Raw genomic sequence first — 19986 nt, 5'->3', positions numbered from 1 at the left:
AAATCATTCGCAAATTGATTGCTAAACACTCTCTGAGTGCATGATTCGTATCCGTATCTTGCAGAGGGCCGTGAATCTCACAGCTTTCGGTATATAACGGAAGACGGTGGAAGTCGTGAATGGTTCGGGCCCTTGGGAGCTGTGAGATTTATGGAGCGACACGCCGGCCGGGTCGACTAACCCTTGACTCCTCGCGGACGCTAAGGACCCCAGTGTTGACCTCAACATCCCACCGTCCCCGCTGGAAGCGTCACAATGTCCAACAAAAGCAATAATACACTTTCATCTCGTCGACAACGCACTTCGAAGTTGGTTACTTCCAACTTTCACAAGTCCTTCTCTCCTCCATCAATGCCTCCTTCCGAAACGCGATTACGCGACGCTTTAATTCAAGATTCAAAGCCTCTGGACCCTCAGGGCCTAACGTCCCAGCCTGCAAGGTTCGCCGTATTTCGCGGTGGGTTCGTTACCGAAATTGAACACTCGCGAGTGCAGGGCTTTGCCGGGCATGGGGATGCGTTGGGGTGCAGACCGCAGAGGCAGCAGCCGGCATGGCAGGCCCCTGACTCACGGACTCACAGTCGTCGGATCACTAACCCTCATCCATCATTGTCACCCTCTTAGCGCCGCCAGTCCGGTGCGTGTCCAGTGTACGTCGTACCGCGCGTTATATACCTACGTCGCCGGAACGCACGTGTGTACGGTTGTTCCCGGCTTGTCAACTTCTGATATCTATTCCCGGGGTGTCACTCCAATCGTGCGATCAAATTTTAGAACATTTTCGCCGATTTGCGCGTACCTGGAATAAAAATGACAACTCGACTACACGCTGATACATCCAGCCTCGACGTATCGCCATGCACCTACTACCACTTTTAATAATGTGTAGTCTTACGACACCCACGCATCTCTACGTGCACCGCAGGTATTGGTTCTTCTGGGGATCATATGACGTAATGAGCAGTAAAAAATTTCATGTTTTGCTATAATCTGTATTTGACAAGTGTATTAAGTGGAACGAATGTACAAGTGCGGTAGATTCATCATGGCGGCGTAGCTCGTATACAGCGTACTCTATATACGCTCACACTATCCACTTCACTCTGAATGAATAAACATAATACATGAGATTACCGTATCGTTGCAATATTTACAGGAAATATTTATACAAACAACAATGGTTTACATAGATATATTTATATGTATATATATTACCTAAATATACATATACATATATTTATATGCAATATTTTATACAAAAAGACAGCATCTTAGATACCTACATCTGTTTCAATATCGAATTAACATTATGTAATTACAATTTCGTTTCTACACGAACTTGGACGTGCGTTGAGCTGCTCTAGGATGCGATCATTATTTTACTCTCGTGTCTATTCTCGAACATTTCACTTCGTCGAATACTGAAGATCTTAATGATCGCGGGTGGGATGTTCAGCGAAGGAACTGATTTTACGGGTAAATTAGTGCAGAGAGTAGAAACTCGTTGACTGCGGTATTTTTTAAAAATGTTTTTAATGAGGCTATCACCTGGACTTTACCTCAACACGTTATGTGATAGCAGAAAATTTTATTCCCCGATGGGTTACTGTTGATTTTCGATTTCTTTAACAGAGTTGAAGAAAAACAAGACCTCCGAATGTTCTAGACTACAGTATAGGCTGCCCAAGTATTTGTTCCATTTATTTAAAGCTTATATTACGGCTACTATTCGTGTTTAAAATTTATTATTACTCATTATTGTTTATTTATAAATAATTATCATACGTTTATTCTAGGCGTGATTGTGTATAGATGCGATTTTCGTACTTAACACCTATATTCAGTTGTTCGATGAGGTACTGCATCAACTAGATTCTCATCTCGTATTGTACGATACACATATTCATTTGTAAACTGTTTATCGTACACTGTCGTATTTTTTCATTCACAACTTTTTTTTTTCTCTGTAGAATAGGCTCACGTCAATCTCCGTTTTTAATAACAGACCACGCGAGCCTAAGGAACTGATCCTATGAAGAAGTCTGTTTTATCACTGACTTTGCTTCATTTCATTCAACAAGAGTGATGAACAATTGCTTTACTGTCGGACAAGATAACACATTTTTCAGGTTTCATCGCTCGAGAGTGATCCGACCTGATTCACCGATTAAAGAAATAAATTTATTCGTCTTGATTGCACTTGTTTCCGCCGCGAACTTGATGCAAGGGGCAGATAGGACCAGAGAGAAAGAGAAGAAATCCTTAGAATCACCCGATTAAATAATTCCACACTGTCCTCTACAATATATACAATCGACTCATCAGCATTGCACGCTATAAAACGCCAGCACGCTTGACTCTCTCATTGAAAAACCAACTCTTCACAATTAGTTTTGTAAATATTGTCCATCAGCCCAATCGGTTTGCCACAACAATTGATCATTTTCCGGGGCTCAGCTGAGCTGATAATACTCGGGTGCAAAATCGTTGGCCAGATTGCTCAAGAAGTTGAAATCTGAGGAGCTGTTGCTGTTGTCGGCTGAGGGTGGTGGCGCAGCGGCGTGGACGGGTTCCCCGTAAAAGTTTCCAAAATTACCGTAGCTTTCGCTGTTCGCGTCCGACTGCCCGGCACTTCCCGGGGGCGTCATGACAGCGGCTGTGGCGGCGGCGATAGCTGTCGCCGTCGTGGTCATACCAGGTGCCGGAAACGGATCCGGTGAAGAAACGTAGCTGCTGGGTATACTGGAGGCCTCACCGCCCTGGTGAACGTGGGGCTGGCTGGCTTGCTCGTAGTAGGTGTTCTGGTGGCACTTGTTGCCGCTCCTGTAATCGCCGGTGTTTGAGTGAACGGCACCCTGGTGAGCTACGTACCCTTCGGCACCGTGCTGCTGCTGCTGCTGCTGTTGCGGCTGTTGCATTTCGCCGTAATACGCGTGCTGCGAAGCTTGCGAAGCCTGCGTCACGACGCCGGCGTGTCCATGGGCACCCAGGGCGCCGAGGGTGTCGGTATTGGCGTGGTACCCGGTGGTCCCGGTCCCCGGGTAGCCGTAGGCACCAGCGGCCCCGTAAGACTCGGCGCCCTGATCGGCCTGAGCGGCTGCGTAGCCTTGACTCGTGGCGTACGCGGAGCCCTGGACGTTCCTGTGGTATCCGGCATGGTATCCAGCAGCGTTTCCGCCCTGGACGGAAATCGCGTAGCCGTTGTAATCACCCGCGGCAGCGTACTGCTGGGTCTGCTGCTGGTGAAACTGCATCCCCGAGTTGTAAACCGGTCGCGTTGCGGCTGCGTTTCGACCGTGGTGGCCCCGCGTCATGCCCTGATTCTGCCGTGCGTAAATGGGGTGAATTTCGCCGGGGTAGGCGATCCGCTGCTGGTAAGGTTCTCGGGGACAGTAGGTGTTCTGCGGCTGTTGCGTGTGCTGCGTCACCGCCGGAGCGGATTGCCGGCTCGAGGCAATTCCGTTCCTGTAATCGACGCCTGCGGGCTGGTAAGAACCCTGCTGAAAGTGGCCCTGGGCGTTGGGAATCGGTCTCCCGGTGTGGGGCGAGATTCCGCTGGGGTTTGACGACCCGTGGAGAACACTGGTGGGCACCGAGCTTGCCGACGACGGCGAGCTCCTCGGCCTCTGCATGTAGGCGACGTGCACCGCCTGGATTCCCAGGGGACTTCCCTGCTGCAACTGAACCGACGCCGGCGTCCCCGGCGTCGAGGACGGCGTTAAACTCCGCGTCGATCCCTGGCCTCCGGCCAATGCGGGCGTACTCACCGTGGAGTCTGGCATCGCGAGGAGGACGCCGTTGCTGTTCATCGAGCATTGCATGTCCTTGGAGCTTGCAGGCGGTGATTTTTTGCTGACGGATACCTGTTTCGCTGGGTTTGGACTCTTGTGCCCGCCCTCGACCTTCACCCGCACCTCGCCGGAAACCTTCTTCGCTGCGACGCTGGGCGAGGTTACCTCGCTGCCATCTTGAGACCGGGAATCGTCGTCGGCTATCATCTTCTCGAAGGAGCTTGAGACGCTGTTCGTGCTACCGACGCTGCTCGCTCCGTTGCTGTTCGTGCTGAAGCCCGTGTTGTTGTTCGTCGCACTTGGCGTGTTGTTGTTATTGCTGCCCGCGCCTCGGTCCGACGCTCGCAGTTCAGGCACCTCACCCAACGAACTACCCACGTCTCCGACACCGGAAATGTCGCAGTTGTGACAGCTCTTCTTCTCATCCTCGTCCATCAGCATCATCTTATCGCTCTTAGACTTCTCGATACCATCCTGCGACGTCCCGTCCTTATCGTCTCCGTCCTCTTTACTCAAAGTTTGACGCTTGTGCTTCATTCGTCGGTTCTGAAACCACACTTTTACCTGCGAACATCAATGAACGAGTTAGTCATTTCTTTTAGTACTGTTTCCGTCCACTGATACGATTAACGTTTCGATTTATAACGGATAGCTCTAGAAACTCACTTGTCTCTCGGAAAGATCCAGCGAGGCTGCAATTTCGATTCTCCGTGGTCTGCACAGGTATTTGTTGAAGTGAAACTCCTTCTCCAGTTCCAGTAGCTGAGTGTTCGTGTACGCGGTTCGCAATCTCCTGGGAAGACCGTTTTCTGAAACACACAAGATTGCGAGATTCGTTACGAATGTAGTCAAATCACGTATCTTCGCTTCCAGCAACGACTCTCCATCCACCTCTCTCTCTTCTCTACTTGATGGTTACAAGTGAATGGGTGCTTGAATTGTTGTTCCATGACAGTAGCTGCGTTGTCGGGAAAGTTTCGCTGTTTGATCGAGGCAAGTTTCAGCGAATATTTCGACAACGTCAGAGATGCTTTCGCCGGCAAGTATACGTAGACGAGGTATTATCAGAGTGTATGGAACCGAGCAGTAACGACCTTAAGCTAACTACTTACAAAGTTTCCATCAAGTTTCCCACTGCAAGTATTTCGTATATCAATTCAAACGTCAGCTAATTGTTACGAGACAAGAAACTGATGCCGGGGGATTATTAGAAAATTCCTTCGTGCCTCGCGCCAAGAGTATTCATATATACCTATACCTAGATGTCATTATTCGTGAGCATGTTTACCCAACTATAGACAATCTTGTTGTTCGTTTCCATCTTCCTCGATCTTTTGTCAAGATATCGGAGCACAAAGTTTGGAGTCCAGTCAACACGTGCGATACCAATTCTTATAACGATAATGGGTGACCTAGCTGTGTAACATTCATTCGAATGGATGAAATTTCAAGAACACTGTATTCGCTGTTACTTCGTACTACATCGATTTTAACAAAAAGATGTTCGATCGTAGGTCTCATTGTTGGTTGTTTTTAATTTTTCTTCCAGAGCATCTAAATCCATATGAGCTCAACTATCCTCTTTCGTTACAGTATCACCTGCCACAGCGTATTCTAGCCTATTTTAATTGGGCAAAATCGTATCATCCCGTTGTAACAGTTTCAACCACCCTCAGCTCCAGTCAAATGAGAATAAAGCACTTGGCACACAGATTGACCGAGTAATTATTATAACTACATGCTGCCGTCGACCCCGTTTCATCCGCTTTCGTTGTATTTTCGCTCGTCGGTTAGAAGGATGCGATGTAGTGTTGTGTAGCCGCGGAAAAACGAGGGCGAATGGCCAAACTACCCCATGGCGTGCAAGCGGATGTAAGGGTGGCAGGGGCGTCTGGGTGTTGCGGGGATATCGCTGGGGTGTTTCGAGGTGGAAGGGGTTGACGTGGGCCAAGGGCCGACGGGGTGGAGACGGCTGCGGAGCGCGGGGGTGAGATGAAAGTATCGCGTGATTGACGTGGGCCTCATCAGCATTCCGGCCTCGTGATTGGCTAGACGAACCTGTCAATCAAAAGTATCCACGCCTATTGCAAGTACCGTCCAACCGACCCGCTGCACGAATTCTCTCTGCGTGACACGAGTCCGAGCTCTATGGCAACCGATTTTTAAGCTCTTCGTTATTCAGCGGGTGATTGAAATCGCGGGGAGATAAAACCCAAGCTCTTCCAGAACTTGAAATTCAACAATATACAGTATCAACGGCCGGTGGATGGATAAGAAAGATAATTTGAATATATTTCGCGAAGACGGAACAGGTATAGAGGTGTCGTAGTTGTGCCTCAAACACAGCCATCGTACCATGGCGTGTAGGTAATTAATGAAATCTTACCAGTCAGAAGTCAAACAGGATCTTGTCTGATTAAAGAGGTCTAAAAATGGACGATGACGTTCTTCGGATGCTTTTTGTTGCAAATAAATATTCCTTAAGATTTCTGTACTCGAGGTACCAAGGGAATAAAAATATCAACGCAGTGTATCTTCATCTTTGACTGTCGTGAGAGGAGACCGGTTGATGGACTGCCAGACAAAGTCTCACGGCATCCTACCGAAGAGTGACGGTCGGCTTCGTAGCGAGCGAGACGCGGGGCGGCGAAGCGAGCTGCGCTAAGATTGGCCACGCTAAATTTGAAATATAACGTCCGCATTTATAAAACCAGAACTGAAAGGTCTTGCGATTTTTTGACAAGTTCGTGCTTACGGCTGTACCTACCTAAATTCGCAACGTTCTCGTCACGAAAAGTGGGTCAGGCTGCGAGAAGGCTTCGTCAGAATTGTCGAGAATTGTTATATTCGCACTTTCAAAGGCTTTCTCATCCTTTATCGAGAGCCTTCAGCTCGAGAAGAAATTTTATATGTAATCAAAATCGGTGTCACCGAGCAACGGTGAAAACGCTGAACACATTTCCTCCGTGACTAGGCATCTGACGGACTTGAGATTTTCACGTAAAACGCGCATCATTGTTCGTCAACTGTTCGCAGACCGACTTTACTCGCGTACATTCGTTTTTGGCAAACAGCTAGACGTATTTTAAGGAACTTGGATGAAATTTTTCATTCATGTCACTGATCAGTAAATTTATAAGACTAACAAATTGTTGAGCAATGAGAAAACCGGTTCTACAAAATTTGAACCAGCATCAACTTGTAACACTAAACTTTCAAGTCGATCGGATCAATAGCTGTGCAGGAATTGCAGTCTTCGTTTCTGACCATGCGCATTTGCACCTTCTATTTTGCGAGCAGGTCATGTCTTCACTCTTAGTTACTTGGAAATTGCAAATATTGCAAATTTTTGCTCGTGCTTGTGATCGTTCGATATCGTGATCGATCTTCACGAAAATTTTACTGATTTCTCGGTGACCATCGAGGGAATCGGTTTCCAAGGTAAACGAGACGAAACCGTCTTTCGTCGGTGACTCCTAGGGTATAATCGTACAGCGGAAATAAGAACTGGAAACGGATAAAGCTGTCGCTAGTGCGGAAATAACGGGAAACGTCGAGACACAATAGGGCGAGTGCAAAGCGGCTCATTGTCAGCTGCTCGTAGGTAGATGTATGTACATATGAGTAAATAGTTGTGACCGGATGCTGAATTATTTCTGGACGGGTGTCACTCGTCGGGCGTAGAAAACTCGAGCGAATGATGTTGCCGCGTCCGACGGCCGTCGCTTCGCACTTGTCGCCGACGTACGCCTGGCCAAGACGTCGACGTTGAGCGCCTGGCTCGCCTCCGGACGCCGATTCCTCCCGCCTCTCGCAACCGGACGACCGGCTGAGTGATGCGTCCCATTGTTTTCTTAACGGTCTTATTTAAGCAGTGCCAACATTCACATCTATTTGTTACGATACGAGGTGAAGAATAATCCTCGGCCTAGTATAAGCTTCGGTTCTAAGGTGCTTTCCAATAATCTATCGCGGTCAGAAACTTGCAATATTAGACTTAAAATATGTGCGGAAAAATTGAAATCCCTGCAACTAAACTTACGTGTAAGGAAGTATCGAATCTTTGAAACGAATCAGTCTAATTGCAGAAATGACGATTGTGAGATGAGGCTGCGAATTCTTTCATGTATTTTATGTGCCTGACAAAATGTACAATGAATAGTTAATAAACGATCTGTGAACAAACCTCTGATATTCATGTGCACTCTTCCTTTCATTTTCCTTTCTATCGATACTAAGACACCTTTGCCTGATTGGCAGGTAGCTAATAGTTATTGCAACGAACTGATTATATTGTGGCAGTTCACTATTGAGCCTCTTGAGTGGGTTAACACCGTAATTGCGATGATAAATATTCCTCTGATCTTTTCCTGCGTTCATAATTAAGTTACAAGTATGCGTCTTTGAAAAGATGAGTCGTTGTGACTCTTCTAGTCAATTTTAAATGACAGAATGATTCGATTTGCTGATATTGATTATTTACAGATAGACATTGTTCTATAATTTATTATTATACACCGCTCTAATAATTGCTATTCTGCTCTCGAAATAACTTCTGAGCTTTCGAAGAACCAAATATTTCAGATTTTATGTTTCAAACCCTGCAGTCCGTTATCTTGGCAGGGGCACCTCGCGTTCACTCTGTTATTCCACGAAGGGGTTCAATTTGAAACACGGTATTTTGCGCGCTCCAGCGCGACTCGGCAGGTCAACAGCAAGACGGTCTACATAGATCTAATTTCGAGATAATTATATCAACGTGAAGATCGTTGTTCATTGTACCTTACGTATCGGCATTAATAATGTACGTGTCATACTCACACAAGTACAATTAACGGATATGGCGCATTATTTTTAAGCGTCAACACTAGCTTCGGCCATTATTCACAATAATGTAGAAGACAACATTTTTATCCAGCCTAGAAAACATTGATTTTCATCAGCATCATCATTTAAAATGCTTGGTGACTCGTGCACTATTTCGCAAATTTTCTCGTGCCCCATAAGATTCTACCTTACACAAGCAAAAATTTACGTAGGTAACCCAACGAGTACAGACCAATCTCAAATATGCAAAAGCGGCAGCTATTTCCTCATTGAGAACATCACCAAATCAACTATTTGCATGTCCAAGACGCAAGTACCTAACCAAAGTTCAAGCTGCTTTCAATGGGAGCATTTCTGGACTGACTAAAAGCTTCACGTACCACCTACGAGGGTTCGCCGAGTTTAACTGTTCGGTGGAGTTGAAGCGACAATTTGGGGTCCAAATTTAGTGGTTTCATTGCAGTAAGAAAAAAATTTGGTTGCAATAACGAAAATTTCGTCTTCAAAATCAAATTTCAGGGTTAATATACATGCAAGCAAACATTACTTTTACACAACCACAGAGTTTAGTTGATTTTATAGTGCACAGAAAATAGTTTTTTTTACGAGTGTCTAAGAAAAGGTGTGTCAATATCCCGAAGATTCTCTTACGATTGAGAAATCAGATGTACGCCTTGAAATTATTTTGTAAAAGTTGAAAAATGATTGTTTAATTGTTGTAACTGAAAAAATTATCGATAAATTGTAATTTATGACATATAAATTAAGAGTCGCTTGAAATAATGCCAAAGAAATATGCCATTGCGAATTGACAGCCTGATTTAATGGTATTACACCACGAATGATTTAGTTCTACTGATTATATTAGACAGATGTCTGCATCCCCTAATAATAACTGCTCATCTTACTTTTCTTGCGAGAATAGATTTTTGTCTTGTTACAGAGAGTATTTTGCCATTTGAACAAAAATTTTTTTAGATCTACGATGTGACGTATTATTTGATAAGGGTAATTAATTAGTAGCTCTCATGATTTCGTAAAATTGTCTAATCTTGATTCCCTGAATAGATTTAGTGAATAGTATGAAAAAATTTAGTTGTATCTATCAGAAGGGACTCAATATTTTGATTTTACCATGGAAAATGTAATATTTCATTCAATTGACAAAATTAAAATCGAGATTTCGTATTTATAAGTACTCGTATATTTGATCCAATCAAATTTTTTTTTGCAATTTTAAAACAATTGTTACATTAATTTTGGTATTTACAGCAAAATATTGTGTTCCCACGAAAATTTTTTCTGCAAAATACGCCTGCAAATTGATTTATCTAAAATAGCAACAAGTTTTTCCTGAGTGTGCGCTGCAATAACAAAAAAAATAAATAAATAAAAATTCTATTATCACTACTACAAATATGTTTTACCTATAAAAAATCTTTTTTACTAGTTACACAATTAATTGTCTCTTCATATGTATCAAATAATTTTTTTACCTGGTGTACATAACTCATTCATTTAGTACATATAACAAAATCCGTGTAAAAAACTAATTTGCTATGCATAGTAATGACGTGTAGTGGGAACAGAGCATTATGTAACATGAAAAAAACGTTCTTATTTTTGTTTTTCATCAAGGATTCATTTTTGTTATTTATACGCAATAACTTGAATCCGGTTCTACGAAATGCAGCACTTGAAATCATTTACAGTACAGGACTAAACATATTTCTTTCTCCTGTATGATTTCTCTCGTTGGATAAGCTTCATCGTTGTTTTGAGTCTAGTTTTTTTTTGTTTGATCCATGCACTAGTACAGATATGGTGCAGCATTATCATGTGTTTAAATTTTTTAGTGCAACTAACGAAACCGACAAATATGTATATACGAGTTTACATCGAAATACTTTTGAAGGTACACTTGATTTCACAGAACCCCCACATGACATATGTTCTTTATCGATTTGGAATACAAATGAGACCAGGTTTTCTAAATATAAGTTCACGTCTCGCAAGCAGGAGCAATATTGGTCGTTCGCAGTTGAGACAAGCTTTTGGTGCTGACTACTATAAGATTTTGTCGCATCTAGTAAATGAATCAATTCAACAACGAGTCGAGCAATATTACGAATTTTATCTCACAAGTAAAGTTTCCCCAACAAATGAATTTTATCTCCCCGATTAAATTTCTTTACTCTTAGTGCATGCATTGCAGAGTGCGTGATGGTAGCTGCATGAAGTTGAGGAAAGCGTGGCGAACAACAAAGGACCAGGGGGTGCCTATTTCGTGTCATTGCCCAGCCTCCGGGAAGGAAGGATCTCGGCAGGAAGGTGAAGGGGGGAAAACGGCGTACTGCACGCGGTACTCCGTGGAGAATGAGAGCACACGCGACCGAATCGAGTGGCTCTCGGAAGAGGCGCCGCGGCTTTGGGTCTCTCCTTCTCTCCGCCGTTTCGTTCGCCTTCGGCGTCTCTCTCCCTTTCTCTCTCTCTCTCTCTCTCTTTCCTTCTCTCGCCGAGCGCCCGAAGGTTTCTCCGGCAGGGCGTCTATAGACAGGTGGGAAGGGTCACATGATGGCCGTCTCTGTAATTTGTCTTTTGTTTTCCCCCTGGGCGCGGGCTTGTTTGTGTGCCTGCGTAGGAAAGAAGAAAACTTGTGAAAGAACAAAGGGCGGAAAGACCCGGTACCAACACTGACGGACAAACGAAGGAGATATACTCCGTCCGAGAGAGCGGGCCTTGGTTTGGCTACGCGGTGGATGTCTGGGGTAAACGTATGAAAAATGAGTGACGGGAGTTTCAAATAAATGACGGGACAGACGCTGCCATCCTCCTCCTCCTCTTCCTCCTCCTCCTCATCGCCGACCGGCTCTCTTGACGCGGCGGACGGACCAAACGTTGGTGAAAAAACGGCAAAAGAAAAAAAATGGGACAAGATCACCTATAATAGGAAACTCACCGACGTTCCATCATTAGCCAAATAATACTTAATTGCGTTTCAACATCCGTTCCTAACGCGACGTGCACGATACTCGGCCGTGAGCTAACTGTTTATCCGCTTCTTCCATTGCAGGGATAACCAGGTACGCCCCATACTTACAGCCGTTATTCTCGAGGCCCATAGTACCATCTTCCTGGCTTGAAATATTTGGCACGATCGTAGCTGCAGTGGATATAATTATCCAACCTCTTCGGTGTCACTGAATGGTTGGATTTATTTCCTCCGCAGTGTGAACTCTGATTGAAAGAATGTTGAAGAAGAGGAGGGATCGTATCATTGGAAATAATCGTTTTGAAAAATATTTTAGAGAACACATGTGAGGAAAGAATGGCCGAGTAATCGCGATTCGCATTGTGGGTGGCAGAAACCGATTTATGAGCAAGGGTGTGAAACGTGTGCAGGCCTGGGGTATCGGAGTAGATAACACCCAGTGGGTAGGTAAGTAATTTCGGGGGTAGGTAGTTGCGGGTATCATGTACCGGAATCGGTGGAGAACGGAGTTTATTATAGATTTATGCGAAACGTGATCACGAAATGGAAGGGAGTAGACCGAAAACAAAATTGTGTGCATGGGAGGTTTTAGCCACGATGGGTGTATATCCTGCTAGGACGATGCGAAGTTCGGGGTTCGAGGTTCGGCTTGGGGTCGACCTATAATCAATTAACAGAGCAAAACAAGAACTCGCCGGCTGACCAGTAGTGGCCACTGCTCCAAAATATTCCACACCTCGATGCCCCTGGTCTCGCCATATTGGCGTTACTTTCTCTCTCTCTCTCTGCCGTCCCTCTTCCCAACCGAAAACATTTTTTGCTATATACCCTCGCATCGATAGTTACCCATATACCTTTCCGGAGGTAGATTGAAAAAAAAGGCGCCAAAAAAGCTTCCTGCTTTTTTCGAGAACGAGTAAATTGATCGGACCAAGATGTTTTGCGGGGTGAAACTAGGTTGCAGAATGACTCGATGTCTGCAGAGCGTCCTCGGCATTGTGGAAAGTCAATCTATGGACCGAACCGCATCTAAACTGCAAGTAGACCCGTGAATATTGGGTGTTCAGAATGTGCGGTATCGGGTAGAACCAATCTCCATACCGCATAGTGGGATACGAGTTACGCCTTAGGGAGAGTTGAAAAGCCGGCAAACCCGTCGACTTCTTCTTCGGCAAGAGACTAGACCCGATCTCGACGCGACCCCTCGGCGAGGTTTTGGCTTCCTGCGTATCATCCCTGCCCCCCTGCAGCAGTCAAACCATAATCCTGCATCGATTTTATGCAAAAAGCTGGCTCTCTCTTCTCTCCGCTTCTCTACCTCGGGGACGTACGACGTACCGTATCATTATACTCCCACTTGAAGTAAGTCGAACGTAGGAATAAGGGGGTGGCGAACCCCTCGGAAACTCGCCTTTATTTTTCACAACTCGCATATCTTGTCAAGTACCGATGAGAGCTGATGTACATTAGCATAACGTTTTACATAGCTATTTCGCCGCGGCGGATAATAACAGTGCAAGCTCGAGGAAGGCTCGCTCGACCGGATGGCGGTATTGTCGGTGGAAAAAAAGCCCCAAGGAGAGACGAAAAAATAAAAACCTCCGCGTCCAACCGAGTAGGTACCACTACTCACTCTGGCACAGGTTGTACGTGCTGACCGCGGTCTTGCCTGCCTGACTCGTGGATGGTGGCAGCCATGCTTGGACTGCGGTCCGACCACCGTTGCAGTAACGGCGCAGGGCCCGCTAACCTGTGATTATGGTGGCCAGCCAGAGCGGCGGACATGCGGGGTCTAGAAAATTGGATATAGGTGCACAGGGTACGCGTCTGGATATGGCGAGCGAAGAGCGCCGAGCACATGGACGAGTCTGCAGAGGCGTGCCGATGCAACCGGCAATCATCGGGGTGGGGCGAGTGAGCTCCAAGCCCTGCGTTCCCATCCGACTTGTGCAGCGTTTCGCCTTGCGTTCCTCAGGTTCCTCGGGGAACGGGCTGCACTTTCCGAGTCCAACGGTGTGCGTGCCGATTCCGGTATTATACGTACTTTGGTACCTACGGGTATATCTGCCTCTAGTCCCTGCAGGTTCCGTGCGATGCTCCGTGCACACCACGGCCGATTCACACACAGATCACCGCGGCATGCTTCGTCGATCCGGCTCGCGTGCACTGTGCACACAACGCGGACCAAGATATTCACGAGGGAGCGATTAAATCGAGGCACGCCACGGAGGAGCGTACAGACCATGCCACTCGGGATTACAGGTCTGGGCTCGCTCAGCTGAAGGTGACTGTCTAATTTCCGAGCCAAGAAAAGCATGGCCGACCTCCAAAAACCCGCTCCTCTTTACTACTCGAGATTGCTTATGCGTCGGATTAACCGGCCACACGTGAGGGGAGTTGGAGATGAAATCTTGCGGGGGTATGAATTGGCAAGCCAAAGGGTCACCTTGTGACTCTGGAGAGTTTTCACAGCATGAGAAAAATAAATGTCGGGAACCGCGGATTCTACGCCGCGCGTTATCGGTTGGAAAATGTAGCTAAAATCGCAGGGGGCATTGTTATCTGAATAAAGTGCAGGGTTGAAAGACCTAACGGGTGTATTTTTAGGGGTAGGCTACGATGTCACGCGGCACCGGCGCAACTTTTCTCTTTGGATTATTTTAATCACATTAGCGCGAAGGGCGGCCGGAGAGCCTGGGAGCCGGGGGTCCTGGAACTCTGTCCTATTATCAGAGGAGCTCGCGCGAAATCAATCTGCCGTATAACGGCGAGATGCCTGGCGTCCTCAGGGAGCCGTCTTTGTCGCACCCCGTATCCTCTCCCCACCCCTTCCGTCATCCCTTAGCCAGGCAGAAGCCCAACTTTATCCGCGTTTGCAGGGAACGGCTCGAATCTCCTCTTCTCGAAAGAAGGACGAAGCCGGCTTCTCTCTCCCGAGACGGAGGACACATCCGCGCCTACACCGAGAAAGAAGAACTCCAAACTAATTTCTTGATAATTTGCGTTCGGGACCCTCTCTCCGCTCCTTTATCTCTCTCCGCCTCTCTTTCTCTTTCTGATTCGCGGCGGGATCAACGTTCTCGCTTCCTCTTCTCCTCGCCGAGCTTGCGCCACGCCGGAGTTCTCGCGAGTTGGACTTTGCGTTCCATTGCTACAGGGTATCGCGACCGTTCCACCCCTCCCACCACACCGCATCGCCGCTTTTTCTTCCCCCCCCTGGCACTTTTTTCCACCCCCCCCCCTCTCCCCCTACCATCCGCCTCGCTCCCCGTGTCCCATGCCCCGGAGAAGACACCGAGCCCGCAAGCCACGGGATAAAAAGTTTATTTTAATCTTTACAAATTTTAAATCCTCTGCACAGCTTTCCGCAAGTAACTAGAAAACCGAGCGGCATAAAGTAAGCCCTCAGCGACGGCCTAAATCTCGTATCTCTTCGTACACTTGCTAAAAGTTTGCCTTGGACTTTTTTATTTTTCATTTCTTATTTATTTGTTCTCCACGTATATTATTATTTTTTCTCATCCCGTTTTCTCCGCTATTTTCCCCTCCCCCCGATAAATAACAATTATTTGAGTTCGTATCGTATCCGCCTGTTTCGCGGCCCTGCGAGGCTTAGAAAATGAAGATGGTACGAAAAACGGATATTAGTCGACCGCTTGTATCACAGTGTACCTTATACCAGGTTGGCACTGCTATTTCCTATACACAGTACACACGTGTACGGTACAAACGTATAATTTACTGGCATCAGGGTTAATCTTGCGAAAACACCTCAACCAACCAGAAAAAGCAGACGTCATTACCGTCGGTAATACCGAGGCTGTGCTGTATCCTACCGCAGTGTTCTACCTACGGATCGCATGCATTTAGCCGTACGTACGTAGGCAGATACACGTAACTTGCATTTGTGCAAACACAGGTACGCGTATGCGATATACATACGTGATGGGAAGGTAATAAAATGTGAAGGGCCGTAAATCATTGAGGAACTGTACTACGAGGATGGATGAATATATATATTCGTGCGCGCGGTTGAGTTCGTTCCACCCGTGATGGTAGTTAATAAAAAAATGAGAGAATTTAAAATTGAGCGAAATGAGAGAATAGAAATGTACAGAAAATGAATGAATAAAATGGTTCGTGTCTTTTCGATCATTTTTCACCGGTCACGTGTTTGCTTTCGCGGTCGTGCGCAGAGATTTGTAATCATTCCACAAGTAATTAGCTTCGATGCCGGCTCGCGGTTAATTAATCGGTGCACGTACCACGTACGCGTACTAAGTAATGCACTTGCATGTTCCATAAATCCCCGGAACGTTGAGTTATTGCTGTAGAGAAATTAAGTGTTGTACGGAATATATTTGCAATCCACGTTATACGCCGCGTTGAGAAGGCCTTGATGCTCGCCGCCAATAATCGCTCGCAACGGATGAAGATGGTGAATAAAATTACACGTATTATCAACTTTACGTCCTGGGTTACCGACACGATGATAAAACATGGTTCGCTTCATCTTTGTTCATCCAGTTTCTCAACCTCCCGAGAGTTCAACATCACACAATTCTTCCGTGTAACTATACAGAGCACGGAATAGCCGCTCACTGTTTTCTTCTCTTTCTCCTTCTATCTCCCTTCTTTTCTCTTCAACTCGGTTCCGAATGGGTAGGTATGTAGTAATTATATTTAACTTGAGAAGCTAGACGTTAATTAATACGTAGGCACTATCTTGATAGGAGATCTATTAGCAGAAATGACTAATGATTCTTTGTGGTGTTAGACTTGACAGCTGGCGAAGAATAAACGGATGCTAAACGCACGAGTAAAATGGGATTGCGTAAAGGTGGCTGCAGTCCGCGTGTCGCTGATACAATACGTACGTATAAAAACACATACTCACCCGACACTTATTGCTAGAATAAGGAAAATTGAACGGAGCGATGACAAAAAAAAGAACAAAAAAAACCGCGAAAAGCTGTTGAAAATCAGACTAGAGTAAAATTTACCAAACTGGGGTAAAAATTTGCGCCCAAACGAAGGGCTTAAAAAAATCCTTGGGGCTAATTTAATACCCAGCCGGTATTAAAATACAAACGGTTTTAGGCAGCGCTTGGGAGCGTAATGCGAAAAAGAAAAGGGGTTCCGTGCGGGTCCCGGGAATAAAACGGGTAGAAGGAACGGAGGAAGAGGAAGGTAAAACAGATAAAAAAGAGTGAGCGAGAGAGAGAGAGAGAGAGAGAGAGAGAGAACGAGACAAGGAATCTTTTTCCAACCACCGAGGGAAGAGATGCCCCTCGTAATGTATGCTACGTGTAGCTGTGAGTCCACGTGCGGGAGCCAAAAGATTCTAGGTGAGGAAAACTGGGCGGTTAGGTCGGGGGGGGGGGGGGGGGGGGGACGGGCGCCATGTGTACAATAATGTTAAAGAATGTTAAATGTGGGAGGGATCGCGAAGGCCTACCGAAGCCGCATACATTAGTTGTTAACAATGCTATAAAGAACACACGCTGACCCTCTTCCGACTCTCATCGCGTCGTACTGCACCGGATTTACGAGAGCCATCTGCCCCCCGTAGCGTACCCTCGATCCCGAAGCCGGACACGGCGCCCGGATCAATCCGGCAAAAATTACTTTCCGACTTCTTTATCGAACAGCGTCCTCAGCTTGACCAGAAATTCGAGTGGCGTTGTTGCGCTGCATATTGCTTTCTGGATTTCGGGCGTTAATCGTCCTCGGTCGAGTTTAATTACCCAGGGTGTAAAAATCAGACCCTACAATAAGCGCCGGGCAGATCCCCAGGCGCTGTTTCGAAACCCGGAGAGAGTAAATCCAAGCGGTTCTTGACCACCAGGAACTCTCTCTCTCTCTCTCTCTCTTTCTTTCTCTCTCGGTCTCACTCTCGCTTCACGCTTCCCGCCGGGGAACGTGGCCGCCATTACTTATCACCCCTGTCGACTCAATGCATGCTTCCCAACCCTCGTGATAATTGTTTAAACTGACCACCTACCCCTGTCTGCCTCTCTCGAGTCCCTGCCGAGTCCGTTTGTTCGCGTACAAGCGTAATGTACCTACTCCATGCACCCGGACTCGACTCGCGAATGCCTAATTGCGATGGAATCGCCCCCGACGTGACTTCGTCTTGACTGCAGGTATCTCGTCGTTTTTTCGTCTCGAAATTCTTCACTTGACCTCTTGATTAACGAGGAGCAATACTTAATGCTTTATGTACCGTTCATTTTATTCTGCGAATGCTGATGTTACAGAAAAATTAAATCGAGAATGATGTCACCGCGTGAATCTTGACCAATGTTAAGAGCGATCGTTAAGGTGTGCATGTATAACGTATACATATAAACGGCGGTGAACTCTATAGGCGCAGTTGATCATATTTTAATACGAACCTCGGTGGTGAAATACGAGTTCCAGATAGATGTAAATACTAAAAGATCGTTTCCCGAATGGTTGAAAAGCGGTCGCTTCATAACTCGAGGGGGTAAGAGGAACTGGAGAGCGGTTTGGACTATCTCCAGAAAAATATTGTAGTGAGTTAGAGTTTGAATATGCGGCAGAGATCGGAGAAGGAAAGGAAACGGAGGTGGAGAGCGAGAGCGAGAACGAGAGAGGTTTATAGCGAGCAAATAATAGGGAAATGATTTGCTCCTTGTTAGATAAAGACTTGGGGGACTCGCGGAAAGAAATATTGCCCCCAATGAAAGGGAGCAGCACCGGAACGGCCGGGAACCTCGCGGCGCCCTTGTAACCGCTTCTTCGCTTACGCCGCCCTGCGTCCTCCGGGTCGTCCACGTGGAAATCTGCCCCTAAGCGAGGGTTAAGTAGCCGCGGTAAAACCAGGTCCTTCTGTCTTATTCGGATGTGGATTAATCCGGCCGTTTGAAAAGACGCCGCTTCCTTTCATTCATTTCATCGTCAAATTTCTCCCAATACGATATTCTTCAAGAAAGAAACTTACCGCCCGAATTCTACGAATGAATCGGACTTGTCGGATCGGATATCGAGCTTGCTGTACTTCGCCTTGCTCCAACCAATGGCTGGTCGTAAAATATCCTCTTTAAAATTCAAACGTCTTCGATAAACAACGTCGTTGGTCCGATTGTGAGTATGACGACGACTGGCTTCACCTTGAGTGTCTGGAGTGCCAAGCTTATACGCTGAAAGACAAATAAGTTGGTGAAATGGTAGGGTATAAAACTATCTAGGATCGGTTTTTTTTTAAGCTCCGAAAATCGAAGGTTCGTCCGGGAACATGCATGATCGAAGAGCGAAAGAACTTCAAGGGACCGCCGGTGTTACAACTGCGGGGAGAATATCGCTTCTGTGCTGTGGTAGGGAAACGGGGAGCGAAGATCCCGGGAGCCAGGTTCGTCCTAGCGGGGGTCCTGGGCAGGGGCCGCTTTTGCCAAGTCACTTTTCATCACTCGGCATCGCCCTTCATCATCGCCTAACACCAGCGGCTTGTTCCAATCCCGTCTTCCGGTTATCTCCCAGTTATCGAGCCCATCCGATAACTCAGCCCGTGCACCACGAATCGATAAGCATTACGACTCCTTTCGCACTATCCTCATCAGTTTCACAGGCACAAGATCCTGTCCCGTGGAATAGACTCGTAGAAGGATACGGAGAGACTGAAAAATCCTTTGTAGTTTCACAATCACGCCGCCTCCTGCAGCCACAGTTTGGAACGTTGATTATCCGGGAGCAATAATTAATTTTTATGGGTCCGCATGAAAACAAGGTGTTATTTGAATCGTGCTGAAGGGATTGGGGTGAAGGTGCGAAGTCTGGAATGAATCGGCTGTGTTCAACGAACGGTCGAACGAACCCAGGCGGCCCGGAGCTGGACTCAGGACTCGGGACTCGGGGGAATGGGCGCTTTGCATGGCATGGCATGGCATGGCGGCATGGAGTCCGGTAGCGGTCATCAATCAGAAAGGCAGTCAGCCGTCCAGCCGTGGGTCGGCCAGCGTGCACAGTGACCCGGGTGTCCGTGTATCCGACGGTACAGATCTCCGAGTCACGCCGATCCCCCTTCCACTACCATGCCGCGAATTTTGCTCCACACCCTGAGATCGAGACGGCTTCTAGTATCTGGTAGTTCCACCTTCCAGCGCACGGTTTCAGTCTTCGGTATTTGCAAGCGTTGCTTGGTTTCCTCAAAGGATCATCTGCAAATTGCAACGCACACCAAGTGTTCCAGTTTTTGACAGAGTACTTCCAGCGATACATGTACGCCTCACGTCGCGTTGTCAGACTGCAGACACATACTTCATAGACTGTCTGAAAGTACGATTATAGGCCGGCTTAATGCGTCCTTCGGGAAGAAGGTAACCTTTTTTGAAAGTGTCACATGGGGCAGCGGAG

At 46.7% G+C, this 19986-nt stretch overlaps 1 protein-coding gene across 1 annotated transcript in view; it reads right to left on the bottom strand.

Moving 5' to 3' along the window:
- Positions 1-984: 984 nt before the first annotated feature.
- Positions 985-19986, bottom strand: part of LOC124220176 (homeotic protein proboscipedia) — a 30842-nt gene continuing 11840 nt past the window's right edge. The window contains exons 2-3 of the mRNA XM_046628684.2: positions 4458-4600; positions 985-4355 (exon numbers count right to left, since the gene is read on the bottom strand). Of these exons, the coding sequence (XP_046484640.1) occupies positions 2454-4355; positions 4458-4600 (2045 nt within the window). The 3' untranslated portion in view covers positions 985-2453. The remainder of the gene's footprint in view (positions 4356-4457; positions 4601-19986) is intronic.

Source organism: Neodiprion pinetum, chromosome 1, assembly GCF_021155775.2.
Source record: "Neodiprion pinetum isolate iyNeoPine1 chromosome 1, iyNeoPine1.2, whole genome shotgun sequence".
Taxonomy (NCBI): Eukaryota; Metazoa; Arthropoda; class Insecta; order Hymenoptera; family Diprionidae; genus Neodiprion; species Neodiprion pinetum.
Note: the sequence above shows the minus strand (reverse complement) of the source record. Positions and strands in the feature narration are given on the sequence as shown.